The 15,573-nt window shown below is 34.9% G+C and overlaps 1 protein-coding gene across 6 annotated transcripts in view; it reads right to left on the minus strand.

Moving 5' to 3' along the window:
* Nucleotides 1-359: 359 nt before the first annotated feature.
* Nucleotides 360-15,573, minus strand: part of ttyh2 (tweety family member 2) — a 61,303-nt gene continuing 46,089 nt past the window's right edge. Inside the window, exons 7-16 of one of the 6 annotated variants that reach the window (XR_009273675.1) lie at nucleotides 9,464-9,533; nucleotides 8,791-8,846; nucleotides 6,594-6,698; nucleotides 6,148-6,240; nucleotides 5,903-6,045; nucleotides 4,157-4,342; nucleotides 3,824-3,902; nucleotides 3,070-3,096; nucleotides 2,180-2,501; nucleotides 360-687 (exon numbers count right to left, since the gene is read on the minus strand). Coding sequence is in view for 5 of the 6 variants with exons in the window: in XM_058793530.1 (XP_058649513.1) it covers nucleotides 2,421-2,501; nucleotides 3,070-3,096; nucleotides 3,824-3,902; nucleotides 4,157-4,342; nucleotides 5,903-6,045; nucleotides 6,148-6,240; nucleotides 6,594-6,698; nucleotides 8,791-8,846; nucleotides 9,464-9,533 (840 nt within the window). In the remaining variant the exon portion in view is untranslated. Of the gene's footprint in view, nucleotides 2,502-3,069; nucleotides 3,097-3,823; nucleotides 3,903-4,156; nucleotides 4,343-5,902; nucleotides 6,046-6,147; nucleotides 6,241-6,593; nucleotides 6,699-8,790; nucleotides 8,847-9,463; nucleotides 9,534-15,573 lie in introns of all 6 variants that reach the window. The other 5 variants (XM_058793530.1, XM_058793529.1, XM_058793531.1 and 2 more) reach the window with 5 other exon arrangements.

The following is a 15,573-nucleotide window of genomic DNA, read 5'->3' on the forward strand; positions in this document are numbered from 1 at the left end:
GTGTTTTATGGCAGCATTATCAGTGTGACAACTTACCCCATATAGTGTAAAAACATGCCGAACTGGCTGTAAGTGAAGTGTCTATACATAAATGTTACATGCCAGTAACTTTCAAAAATAACTGTTACACTCATAGATCTTAATTCAATTAAAAATGGTTTTATTATATCCATGTTTCTGTCCTCTAAGTTAGACAGAAATCAAGCACCACCCTCAGTGTCTGCAACACAGTGCCATTCATGCACCCAAAGTATTAAAATCAGTTTAAAAAATGTATTAAAACAGTCTAACTAACTGTGCAATAAACCAAATGAATGCGACTATAAATATCAAATGAGAACACACTGTGCAAGCATCTGTCCAAGTAGCTGATTTTATCAAACAACATACTGAAAATGGCACACAAGAATGGAGCAAAGAAAGAAATACAAATAATCACACAACATTGGTTATCATACAGGTTATTTACAGCTGGTCAACAGATTAATACAAAGCATATGCATTTGCATCATGGGAAGAAATTGGCTCAGAGTGCTCTCTAGAGTTGATATGAGAAGATCTGCGATTTTAAGTTCCAAGTAAAATGACTCCTCATTTGTGCCTGCTGGAAATGAGGTAAATGTCTCTCAGGATGTCAGAAACATCACTTGTGGAATGATTTTTGATCCCGTTGTGCTTAAAATGCCTCTACATGCATAAAAAACAAACAGAAAAGCTTTTATTTCCTGCTCCCATAGATACACGGTCACTCACTGAAAAAAAAATAATGAAAGACAAAGAAAACGTTAGAGGCACAAAACATGCTTCCATTCTTGGCACAAAACACATTTAGAAAACAAAACAGGCTTCACTTCAAAATAAGAAGATGCATTAGTATCTGTACAGTTAGCCATCATAAAAAGTGATGACATGTCCATGAAGTCCACACTGCACAGTAGCTAAAAAAACGTGCGACACCTTTTCATGAGCAACTGCTTAGAAAAGTACCTAGCAAACCTACTATGATGATGCTAGCAATGCTGTACACTATGTAGGACTAAATGTCCAATGCACAGAATATTAATACTTCAACCAGTGTCCACACTTAATATGTACACAATCTTTAAAATGGCAAATGTGTAACCTTTATAAGGTTATGTACTCCGGTAAGAAATGCTCAATTTCTATGCCTAAAAAATAGTGGTCCCACTATATTTATATTAGTTGTCTTTAACTACTATGTACTTATGAAAAAAAACAAACAAAAAAAAACAATCAAGTGTTTGTGTCAGTGTTGTTATTAACTAAAATTAATTAGAAATAATTTTCAGTCATTGAAAGGTGAAATGAAAGTCAATTAGATTTAAAAATAATATATATTAGAAAAAGGGTTACACTTTATTTTAAGGTGTCCTTGTTACAGTGTAATTATACCTTTAGGTATTAAGTCATTTTAATTAACTACATGCACTTACTATATGGTTAGGGTTAGGGTTTGTCTTAGGGTTTCTTGCATGTAATTATGCATTATATATATATATATATATATATATATATATATATACACACACACACACACACCTCTAACATTGAATATAAACCTCTCTCATGCTATTTGTAACTTTAAGAATGAAGATACAATTTATTATTTGTATGTAAAAAAATTTCTACATTCTACATTTTTGTCACATCGTAGGACACAATCCAATTTTTATCTGTCAACTAAAATATATTATTAATAAATATTGTAGAGTATATGATACTAAATGTACTGTTTGTGTTCAATTTGTATTTTAGAACACTTGCAATTGAGATTGGATGGAGTTAAGGTAAGGGATAGATTTCATGGTATGGTTAGTTTCAAAGGTTAACAGTGTAATTTATGCAAAAGATGCAAGAAAATAAATTACAGATGTAATTACATGCACACACATATACATATATATATATATATATATATAAAAAGACATGCATGTACACAACAAATGCACTGCATTAAATGAATAATTTAAATGTTAGTACGTACTGTAGTAGTTAAAGACACTTATTATAAAGTGGGTCCAAAATAGTTTTTGTTACCCACTTCGAACAGTTTCTGCAGTTGAAAAGGCAATAGGGAAGACAAACAGTCTATTTGATGAAAAAATATGGTGTAAACGTACAAATATAACAGATTATTAGAGATAGGATATTTCAGCACCTCACAAATGTGTCAGTAGTGAGGGAAAAGAAGCGTCGCACCATCAGAATGATTGACAAACACACACACGCATGCCAGCACCTGTACGGACACACACTGAGTGCTCTTAAAATGACGTTCTCCTTGCAGGCTGTGCTCCTTTAAAACAAAGATGGGCACGCACACATGTTGGCGTGAGAGTTTTCCATTTGTCCTTATTTCCAGCGTGTGAAGACTTACACCAGAGGACAACAGATCAGTTCTATGCTCGGAAATCCTCCCCAAAGTGTCTGATCTGGTCTTCGGTCATGGAGAGGTAGGTGGCTCTCATGGTTGGAGAGTACTGTGGGAAAACATCCACACAGAAGTCACAAACCGACAATATATACATTGCTAAGAACATTCAAGCAAACAAGAACCACTTTTCAAGAGTGAAATGAAAATGAACTACACTTTTGTGTTTGGTGTGGACTACAAGTTTACTGATGACGCAAAGGCAGGTTCTTTTAGCTAGATTGTAAAAAAAAAAAAAAAAAAAAAAATTCTATCATTTACTCAGTCTAAACCTGTATAAAGTTAATAGCTAACAAAAGGGTTTGTAAGGCATGCTAGTGGCCAGACAACACTACAATCCGACAGAAAATGCTATTGTAAATGCATTCTGACCTCCTACCAATAGGGGGCGTGCTCTACATAGCTCTTCTGTGTCTAACATACAACATATCATATGCGGGTATGTCTATGAGGATCCATGCCAGGAGTGAAAAAGGGAAAAATCACCCACACAGAATTTATTCAAACGCATGGGGAAAAAATAAAAATAAACAAGGGATGAAATAAAAGGAAAAAAAGGGAAGGATCAGAGAACAAAGGGACTGGGACAATAACACTGTAATCATACAGCAACTTACGCGGTTTCTATATGGCTGAGAGTAAAGCTCCAAAAAGAATTTTATTTTTTGGTTAAAATAAGGAAGAAAAAATAAGAACAGAAACATACAAACAGAGAAACATACGAACAAACAAAGAAAAAGCGTAAAAGAAGCTATTAGCAGAAGACAGTAGAAAGCCACTGGCTATCAAAAGACAAATCGAAGTTTTAAGGGTAGAAATAATCATGGCAAGAGTTTGAAGTCAGCATAAAATCAAAATTTAGCCCATTTACTTTAATTTTTGCCATTATGCCTAATTCAACAAGACTGCATTTATTTAAATCAAAGATACAGTTAAAACAGTAATATGAAATGTGAAATATTTATATTTTCATTTTAAAACACTTTATTCCTGTGCTGGCAAAGCTGAATTTTTAGCCATTATACAAGTCTTTAGTGATCCTTCAGAAATCATTCTAATATGCTGCTATATATTTTTAGTGCTCATAAAGCATTGTGCTGCTTAATATTTTTGTGGAAGCGATTATATATTTTCTTTTCTTTTTCTACGATAATAGAAAGCATACAGGAACAGCTTTTATTTCAAATAGAAATCTATTTTTAAATGTCTTTACCATCACTTTTGAACACTACATATGGCCAATTTTGATTTGATGTTGACTCTTAAAATGATTGTGAAAAAGGTTAATCTTTGGTATGAATTACTATCATTGTGTCAACGTGAGTGCATGTGTGTTCATGAGAAGGGCTTGGCCTCTGGAGCCCAACGCACCGAAGGAGGAGGAGATCCCCTCCCGATCAGAGGCACGTTCTCATAGCGCGGGTTTCCTCCAAACAGTGCAGACTGGTTCCTGTCAAAACAAGACAGCGATGAATGAAAACAGAAAATGAGGGCGAGAGTTCAAGACAGAGTGAGAAAGGAAATATTTTAGAAGTGAACTTTATCTAATATTCCTCAAGAAAGGAAAATCAATCAACATCTCCTGTCTATAACATCCAAAAGTTCTTGAATTGCGCTGTCACACAAAATTCAGACACATCGATCTGAAAACAGGAAATCACAGAATATGAAAAGGAATAAATCATGTGTAAGGTGGACTCTTACATATATTCTGACAGGGGTGCGTTGGTCACAGCCTGTGTTGGAGGGTGCAGGCTGGTCTGGCTGCCCATGCTGCTACTGTAGCTGCAGAAGCTGTGCATGTTGCCCTGTTGTGAATGGTGCGACGTCACTCGCCGGCTCTGAGGGTTAAACGGGTCCCCGTCATCAATGTCATCGTAATCTCTATCTCTGTGGAGAGAAAGAGAAGCATTGTTTATACTATCATTTAAAAGTTTGAGGTCGGTAACATTTTTCTGCTATACTAACCAAGGCTGCATTTATATTATTAAAAATACAGAACAAAAGTGCAATTTACAACACCATCAGAATTAAAAATGCAAGAATTAAAACGATAGTTCACCCCAAAATGAAAATTGTGTCATTTATTCACCTTAGAGTTGTTCCAAACAGAAGTTTCTTTCTTCTGTTGAACATAAAAGACAATATTTTGAAGAATGTGGGTAACCAAACCATTTTTGGTGCCCACTGAATTCCACGGTATTGTTTCATACTATGGAACTACATGGGGACCAGCACCTGTTTGGTTTCTCACATGCTTTAAAATATCTTCTTTTATGCTCAACAGAAGCAAGAAACTCTTGCAGGTTTACACTAAGTGCAAATAGCTAGATTCTATTTACACTATGTTAACTATGATGTTCTGCCATTTATACTACTTATTGCAAATAGTGGCAATTATCTGCACCTCAGTATTGTAGTACATTATAAAACAGTACGCAATAATAGCGTATTGAGTGTAAATTATAGTTTTAATTCAAATTATTAAATGGATACCACCTTAATTGGGACAATAAAGCCCTCCCTACACCTAGCCGATACTTTATTTTCAACTTTTTTTATTATTTCCTTCATATTTAATGAAAATAAATGCCTTTCCGAAGCGATATGAGATTTGAAAAGGGAGAAAAAATTTTTTTGGCAAAAGGCGGATTCGATCGCATGCACCTTGCCATTTACGCCACTGAGACTGATATAAAACAAGCGTCTTTTTGCAGTATTGACTATCCCAATCACACGTTGGTGGGCAAAGTTAGTGTAAATAGCCTTTGCCAACAAGGTGGACTATTTGCACTTGGTGTAAATAGACACTCCGTAAATATATATCAATTGTAATGTGACAGGTGACGCCGCCACCAAATTGATCCGGTGTGGTTAGGTCCAGTTCGGCATCATGCCATCAAATTTGACTATGAGTTATATGAAAATGGTTTCAGAAAGCAATGTAAGCATATTTGTACATTGTGTTATCTCTCGTGACCACTACATGGCGCCGGCCCAAATCTCCATAGGTTGCTTCAGGTTAAGGTGCTAAAGACAAAAGTCAAGTTTCATAATAATATGCCAGTGCATTCGTAAATACAGCATTTTACAACAAAATTCACAATGGCAGATGCTGCAAACAGCCGACATATGAAAACTATGTACAGTGTGACTCGGCATGCCATACAGAATCTAGACACTCTTGAATTCTGGTCATACTGTTCAGAAATTACTAGCAGGTAGTGCTGTGCCGAAACTTTGCAAGCACCCTCAGGGCATGCTTGTAATGACAGGTACTAGGTTTCAGCATGCTTTCTTTATGCAAAGGCTTTTACAGACCTGTCTGTAATTCTCAACTGACTCCCAAAGAACTTACTTAGCTAGTTTATGGATGTTTGATTAGAGTTAAGTGCACTATAGTCAATGTTAGTGATCTTAATGCATTCTGTGTGTGTGTGGGTACTGTACCTGTTGGCAATCTGTCGCCATGCTCTCGGGATGGCACACAGCATGACGGAGAAGGCACAGGCTGCCAGGAGAGAGAATAAACAGAGATACAGTAACCCCTCCACGCCATCATAACACACACCTATCAGAGCGTCCAGGTAGTCCTGCAAACACACATCCCACAAGAGATTCAGATGCATTTTACTAATTGCTAAAATCTCACTAATCTCACAGCATCACATTAGACAGAAGCAGGTGCTCCGTACCTTATTGAGTCCTCGGCAGTCTAGAAGTGCAGTGAGCTGATGTAAACTGGCCTCTGAATTATTCAATAAATGCTGAATACTGAGTAAATCCCTCTGAAAAGAACCACACACAATTACTTTGAAAAAAATAATTTAAAAAAATACTTTAAATACAATAAAATGCATTTATTCACATAGCTATTTGTATACACCAACAAAGAAGTGAAATAGCATACTATATTACATTAAAGTTCCAAAATTTTCATTACATTTTACACTCAATTTCCATTATATTACAATAAATATAATATTATAGTACATACAATTTTTTCTAGCTAAAATAAATAATTTTACATAATAAGAATAAAAACAATGTGTCAGATTATCATAAAAATGTCATAAGTTATATATATAAAAGCTTCTGCTGAATGCATAAGTCTATCTCAATCTGTATAGTGCACGCTCACCTCAGCTGTGGGGAACAGAGGCACTGCAAACTGCAGGAGACCTTGGATCTGGATCTGCATGGTGGTCAGCGATCTCTGGAAGACAGTCAGGGACTGCAAAACAAACTAATTCAGGATCAGTTCGCTTTGTTTAAGGGCTAACAAACAACATCCACAGTTTTGCACAGGTTCTGTTCATCATGGAAGGGACTCGTGCAGTTCCAGTCTCAACCAGCAGAGAGAGAAACTGCACCATCCACAGATAAACACACCTGGTAACACTGAGAGCTCTCAAATCTATATAAATGACCATATCAGAAAGGAAGAAAAAAATTAAATAAAATTCCACAAAAATAAATATAAAAATTTGTAATTATAAATTTTATTATAAATAATAATAATAAAAAAAAAAAGCAGCAGAAAAAAAAAAAAAAAAACGTGTCTGGAGGCATGGATTTTGTTAGTATATTCTAGGGATGATATTGTTTATATTATGATAATGTGATATATATATATATATATATATATATATATACTGATTAAATTAATCCACTTTGTTTGTACAATGTTCACCCTCTTGTCTTGATTTGAGAGTGAATTAATTCACTGTGGAAATGTATCTCTATCCCAGACTGCACATGAAAATTGAGGAAAGAAAAGGATAAACGAAAAAGCAAAAAACTAAACTAAAACAAAAAAATGAGTGACAGAATAAGAGATTTAGAGACTGCAAGTATGAATAAACAGAGATTAGAAATTAAAGATGAGACCGAGAACAGAACATGAAAAGGGAATTTTGTAAAAAAGACATCCATCTCATTACAAGAATATTGTCATACATTAAAAATGCTGAAGATGCTCTTTACAGACTGATATCTTGTGTGTGCGTGTGTGAGAGAAAGACTTGAGTGAGTAAAGGACATGCAACTGATCTCTCGTTATGAACACCTTTGCTGCTCTATCTTTGTGACAACTTTATTGATCTGAGAGAGATGTCTACAGTTTCTCTGTTATAGCAAGTCAAGCTGAACTGCAGCAATCTGAGATATAGGACACTGGCCTTTTACTGCCTGACCTAAAAACCCTGAGAGATGCAGTGAGACAGGAGAAGTGAGGGAGAAAGCCACAGACAGAGTCAGAAAAGAGTAAAGTAGGTGGAGAGAGGGAGATTAATAAGTCAGTCGCAGTAACTGATAGCTATATTTGGGAATTAAAAAGTGATTCATATTGACTGTTTTAAAACCTACTGAACAACCTAAATTATGTAAAGAGCAATTTAATGCAGTCTATATACAGAGAAGAAAATTTCATAATGCATTGTGATGTGACAAGTAAATGAACTCATCCTAGATGGAAGACGAAGTGAGGTTTTATTTTTATTTTTTTTAACAAAATGTACTTATAATTAATAATAAATTAATTCAGAATAGAAATTACTGATAAAAATGGTTTAATTAATTTTAAAATTAGTATTTTACATATTTTATCAAATGTTTGTTTGCTTTATGCATTTTTATGCATAAATCCCAAATTAGTCACTTTCGAGGTTTCATTTAATTTAGAATGCTGTTAGTGAATCAATAACGCCATAAAATATAAATTATGAATTGTGAGCTTGCAGTCTGAAAAGAATGTGATGAGAAAATACAAAAGAAAATAAACATCTTTATATTGCATTGCTCTTGCTGATATGCAAATATATAGCAATATAAAAAAGATCTCTTACAAACCCCTTATTTTTATTGAATCGATCAAAAATGGTCAGTTTCAAAAATGAGTTATTAGCTATTTTAAGCAGTGTAATGACTCACTCAGTACATGTTTGACTTAAAAAAATATTTTTCTTTCTCTAAATTACAAAAAGAACTGTTAGAATTCAGTATTTTTAAATAAAATGAAATGAAAAAGATTAAATATGAATTGTGAGGTTGCAGTTTGAAAGAAATGTTATGAGAAAATAATACAAAAAGGCAATAAATAAACATTCCTCTACTACATTGCCCTTGCTGATATACAAACATTAAAATGTAACCATCATAAACCAACTTGTGAACAAATGTGTGTTTACTCTAAAGGACTAAAATAAATCCGTATCAAGTAAAACAAGAATCAAAATAGCATCCTTAGATTCCTTATGATTCACATCTCTACTGAAGACCATCTTTAGTAGGAAATTAAAGAACAAAATGCAAGTGATAATTTCTATTAAACATAGTACCTGCTGAAACGGGTTGGGGAGTGTCTGGCTGCAGTACAGGTAATAATGCACAATATCTAGAAAAGAAGAAACAACGAGAAAGAGTGCATTATGAACAGCATGGCATATAGACCATAGGAAAAAAAAGTGACGTGTCTTCAAAATCTGGTCGTCATTAAGCTTAAATGAATCTTCTGATGGATGACATCCATTAAACTACACAAGATGTGTAGCAGCCACTTTTAACTATTCAGGCTATGGTGCTATTTTCATTTTTGGGTGAAATATTCCTTTAAGTCTTGCGCGCTATGGAAAAGCAGCCTCTGAGGAATGAAATTTTCCTCTGGGAGGCTCTGTCCTCGTGCACCTGAGGGAGCCTCTGTCTGTCTGGTAGTGCAGGAATATATTATGGCTGAGAACAGGATTAAAGTTACATAATCATATGAATGGCCATTTTACCGATGTATTCAGTCACAGTGATTATGGAGCAGGATTAAAGGTCTCTCAGATTAACCCTTTCAACTATTCAAGCACTTGATAGTGTAAAAATGCCATTTCAATGCAAATTTGTTCACTGAAGAGCTATAATCCCCATTCATAATATGAGATTACAGTGAATACAGAGATGACAGTGTGCGTGCGTGTATGTGTCCAAACTTACAGTACATACATTCAGCATAAGAGATACACTCACCTGAGCTGATCGCGTCTTTTGTTTGGTTCATCAGAAATTTGTCTGGTGCAACACAGAAATCACTTGTGCCCTAGACCGTAAAACACACAAAAAAGTACAACCCCAAATCAGAAAAAGTTGGGACAGTATGGAAAACGCAAATAAAAAAAGAAAGTCTTGATTTCTAAATTTACTTTGACTTGTATTTCATTGCAGACAATATAAACAAAATATTTCATGTTTTGTTTGGTCAACTTCATGTCATTTGTAAATATACATCCTTTCCTGTCATTCAGACCTGCAACACATTCCAAAAAAAGTTGGGACAGTAAAGCATTTACCACTTTGTAATGTTGCCATTCCTTTTCACAGCACTTAAAAGACGTTTAGGGACTGAAGACGCCAAGTGATGAAGTGTTTCAGGTGTAATTTTCTCCCATTCTTCCTGCAAACAAGTCTTAAGCTGGGCAACAGTACGGGGTCTTCGTTGTCGCATTTTGCACATTCTCTATTGGAGACAGGTCGGGACTGCAGGCAGGCCAGTCAAGTACCCGTACCCTTTTCCTCCGCAGCCAGGACTTTGTAATGTGTGCAGAATGTGGTTTTGCATTGTCTTGTTGAAATATGCATGGACGTCCCTGGAAAAGATGTCTTCTTGAAGGCAACATATTGTGCTCCAAAATCTCTATGTACTTTTCAGCATTAATGGTGCCATCACAGAAGTACAAGTTACCTTTGCCAAGGGCACTAACACAACCCCATACCATGACAGACCCTGGCTTTTGGACTGAGGGATCGGAGATCACGGTTGTTCAACTTAGGCTTGCGCCCTTGTCCTTTACGCACTGAAATTCCTCCAGATTCCTTGAATCTTTTAATTATGTTAGGCACTGTTGAAGGTGAAATATCCAAATCTCTTTCTATCTTTCTTTGAGGAACATTGTTTTTAAACATTTCAATAATTTTCTCACGTATTTGTTGGCAAACTGGTGATCCTCGGCCCATCTTTGCTCCTAAAGGACTAGACCTTTCTTGGATGCTGCTTTTGTACCAAATCATAATAACAATCACCTGTTGACATCACCTGTTTCAAATCATATCATTATTTAACCAATTTACCTCATTACTATCCCTAAATTGCTCCTGTCCCAACTTTTTTTGGAATGTGTTGCAGGTCTGAATGACAAGAAAGGATGTATATTTACAAATAACATGAAGTTGACCAAACAAAACATGAAATATTTTGTGTTCATATTGTCTGCAATGAAATAAAAGTCAAAGTAAATTTAGAAATCACTACTTTTGTTTTTTTATTTGCGTTTTCCATACTGTCCCAACTTTTTCTGATTTGGGGTTGTAAAAAAAACCTGCAATAAATTAAATATAAATATAAAATACATTACTATTCAAAAGTCTGATGTCTAATATTTTTTTAGTTTTGCATGTTTTTTTAAGTTGTTATTTTATTACAAATATCGTAAAAGTTATTGCAATTTACAATAATTCTTTCTATAATAACTTTTTTTTCCCCCCAGGACTTTTTGATCAAATGCAAAACTTCAAATTAACTTTTTAATATAATGTTTTAAACATATTTAATTAATTAATTTTTTGCTGTATAAAAGCATACATTTTTATAACAAATAAAAATATCTTACTAACCCCAAACTTTTGAATGATTGTGTGTGTGTGTGTGTGTGTGTGTGTGTGTGTGTGTGTGTGTGTGTGTGTGTGTATGTGTGTGTGTGTGTGTGTATGTATATATATATATATATATGTATGTATGTATATCTATATATATATATATATGTATGTATGTATGTATATCTATATATATATATATATATGTATGTATATGTATGTATGTATGTATATATATGTATGTATATATATATATATATATATATATATATATATATATATACACATTTTTTTCTCAATAAATATACCAATTCCAAAATCCTTGTATAACTGTATTTCAACTAAACACACTTCTGTTACTGCAGGATGTTTGGGGCAATAGGTGAAGGGACATAAATCGACACAGGAAGTACACACAACTGCAAACACACACTCATATACTGTAGGCTTGCAGAATAAACTCATGGGCCCAAATAAACAACAGCTATCTGTTCGACAGGAAGGAACACACGACACGAGTCACCACACAGGCTCTAAGCATACCGTATAGGCAGCTGGGAGGGATGCAGACATTATGCTATAATGTCGGTCTAAGGAAAAAACAGACATGCACCACGCACACACTCTAACATATATAGTCTGCACATAAACATCCCCAGGCTGTGAAAGGAACACATATTTCTGTCAACAATACATTTGCATTCAATGATGACATCATTGTTCCATTCTACCAGGAGCAATTTCTCTAACAAGGCAAGAAAACTCAAAACAATTCAGATCAGAATACAAGTAACAGCACAGAAAAGAACCAAAATAAAATAAAATAAAAGGTAATATTGACTACTAACTCCGACTTTGCCTCCTCAATTCACAAGTCCACCACATGTCAATTATTCTACTGCCTTCAATATTTGAAATTTCTCAGCCTTTATCACACGACAACCCATTAGGAGCATTTATTCTGTAGTGATCCATGTCCATCAACTTTAAAACATTCCACTCGTCCGGTCTCAGAGCATGAAAGTTTGAAGTCAAGTCCACATCCTGTTGAACTCCTGAGGCTCAATACCTTGCGTTATGCATTAATTCATTAGCCGTGAAGACAGGATCAAAGCCCTGTGTGTCTGTGTCTAACGCCTGCAGGAAAGATGAGTTCATTACAGAGAACTGAGCGTGTCCACTGATGCTGAAGAGGTGGCACATCTACATTTCATTCTTAATGAGCTGATAGGGGAAATATTTGCAATGTGGAAGCAAACCAAATTAGTCACACACAGAGAAACATAACTCAGTGTATCTGCAAACAGTACACATGGTGTGCCGGTGTGTGTATATTTCAGGCTAGTTTACACTAGTGAATTTTCGTTTTAAAACGCATAACTTTTGCTATGGTTACACCTGTCGTTTACACTACTCCGGCATTTTCGACCCTCGAAAACGGAGACTTTTGAAAACTCTGGGCTTGCGTTTCAGTGTAAACGGACCAAAACGGAGACTTTTGAAAACGCATAGCTCTCTGCGTATCCTTGACAACCGTGTAAACAATAACATCATGCTCATTGCTGTACCCATAGATATGTATGGGTAGATTCCCCATTTGACCTATCCAAGCACGCAGACGCGTCCGCCATCTAAATGATAGGGAATCTACCTATATGGTTGTACATGCATTAATGGTCATGTGACATGCGTTTTCATCTGTGTACTAGTGTTGTCACGGTACCAAAATCTCAGTATTCGGTACCGATACCAGTGAAAATCCATGGTTCTCGGTACCAGTTTCGGTACCACATGCTAATTAAAAACACACTATTTTTAATAATAAAGTCAAACAAAAATAAAATGTACAAAAATGAATGCCATTCTTTATACTTATTTAAATTGTGTTTCAAGTTTTTCCGCAAGTAATAAAGGTATGAAAAACAGTAAACAGTAAAGTTTCACCCAAATTTAATTTGTCTTTTAATTAATGAAATTTAAACACATTTAATTTTTTTGGTAAATAAAGGGGATTTACTATTAAAATTAAAATATGGAAGAAATATTGTGTGATTATTTCTTTAAAAATAAATATTTTTTTCAACAGTAGTAATAGTATCACAGTACATTCAACTAAATTATAGTAATATATTTCTGGCACAATGTCTTTAAGATAAACTTTTATTTTGACGGGTTGCCATGAACACCTTTAAATTTCTGTGTAGCTATATGATATGACGCTGGTTTTACTCAAATGAAACGGTAAAATGCTCATGAAGTGACTCTCAGAGCAGTTCTGTAGATGTTGTTTATGTATTTATGTCCTCATTGAGACGGCAGATGCTGAAATCACCGCGAGCGTCACGCGCTCTTCAGTGTGTGTAGCAAAAAAACGTAAAAAAAACGCACGTCTCTACTTTTCATTCATTCACACAGAGACTCGCAGAACATGGGGGATTCATATCTGAATCGACTTTTGCGGCTTAATATTTACAGATACTAGTCCATGTCGCGATTTGATTTAAATGTAATGACCTACTTTTGATTGATTCATCCAAACTTTGACAAATTCCGTGACATTCCGTGCTAAACTGTAAATTCCGTTTTTATAACTGGATTCCGAGATTCCGTCCGCATTTTCTGCATCGCGGAAATCATAGGTCCGTACGCGTCAAGAAACGGGTTGACCGGGTACTCGGTACCACCGGTACTTAAAAAAACCTGGTACCGTGACGTTTTCATTTTTTTTGTACCGACTTGGTACCGAAGTACCGGGTCTTTTGACAACACTACTGTGTACCGTAGACGAAGATCGTTTCTGAAATGCAGTGAAAACGCCAGTGTAGACGAGGACCATTTTCAATTTAAAACGCCATTTTTAAACAAAAAACGCACTAGTGTAAACAGGGTCTCAGTGTTTTCTACATCACATAATCAACAAAATAGTAATATTTTGTAATGTAACATTGTTAAAAAAACAACAACACATAACCATCAAGTTAGTGAGTCAAATTTTAGTTTAGTCCCCTCTCTGATGGTTTTAGTGAATAATAATTTTAAAATTGATATCTTGTGAATCGTTTTAAGCAATTCTTTTAAAGAACAGACTCAAGTACTTAAGTATATAAGGCTAATTTGTTCATGAATCAGACTATACTATAGTAATACTTGTTTGTTTTTAATGCAACCAGTGGAAAAAAAGCACAATGTAAAGCTCCAACTTTGTTATTTCTGAGTTCTGAAGCCTGTAATAAAAATAAAAAAAGATAACTGCAACTTTTTCTCTCACAATTCAGACTGTTTTGCCTCGCAATTCTCACAATTCTGACTTTTTCTCGCAAGTTTTTTTCTTGCAGAATTCAGAGTTTATATCTCACAATTTGGACTTCATATGAATTCAGAATTGTGAGAAAAAAAGACTGAATCGTGGGATATAAACTTGAACTGCAAGATAACAGTTTGAGATAATTGAATATAATTGTGATAAAAAGTCACAATTATCTTTTTATATTATTATTCCGTAGCAGAAACAAGCTTCCATAGCAAGGTTGTGAGTTTGCAGGGTATATTATATTTTTTTTTTGCTGTGGACTGTGTACATTCAGTAGTGGGAGAACAGCTGTGCAGAAAACACTTATGTATTTGGAAATAGATTTGTAAATAATGCATGAACAGTATTTTTTCTACACAGAGAAACCTCTTTTTCTACACACACACACACACACACACAGCACTAGCTACAAGTTCCACTGACGGGCTCTATTGATTCTTCCATACTGTTTGTTTTTTTGATGGATATAATTGGTTTGTGGGTAGCTGTTAAACTGCATTCATAACCTGCCAGTTACAGTTATGAGTAGGAGAATAAGTGGGTGAGTGAGTGAAATAGTTTGTAAGAGAAAATAGAAGGGCTATAAAAGTTAAACGAATCACACTCAGCCATAAAACTTCGCCAAAAAACTGATTTTCCAAAGACTCTACAGGGAAGCTCTCTTAGCTCAATTATGAGACTAAATGAAAATCCTAAAGTAATGCAAAATCAAAAAGCAAAACAAAAAACTATGAACAATGCAATTCATTTTATTTCATCTGAATTAATTTGATTGCAATGCACTAGACTTTCATCTAGACTGTCAGCAAAATGCTGTTGTGGAAGTAATGTCTGAATCAATAAAGCCATTGGGTCTTTTTAACCGAAGGTGGACCTCCATTCAATACTTGCCCTTTCTTTTATTTCACCCTCTTTCATTGATGTGGTTTAATGAAATCTGCCACTTTTAACTCTTTTCCCAATAAACACATAAACCAGTGTTTTTGATCGCACACACACCCACATCAAACGCAATAAATTGGAAGTTTATCACCTCCTTCAGGCAAGCAGACAGCAGTTGACTATTATTTGTCATGCTCTGCCACATAAACAAGCTTTTGATATCGATGGACTGACTGTGACCCGCCTCAAGTGGATATGAAAACCAAATAACATCACATACAAATACACAATGATATGT

Source organism: Onychostoma macrolepis, chromosome 12, assembly GCF_012432095.1.
Source record: "Onychostoma macrolepis isolate SWU-2019 chromosome 12, ASM1243209v1, whole genome shotgun sequence".
Lineage (NCBI taxonomy): Eukaryota > Metazoa > Chordata > Actinopteri > Cypriniformes > Cyprinidae > Onychostoma > Onychostoma macrolepis.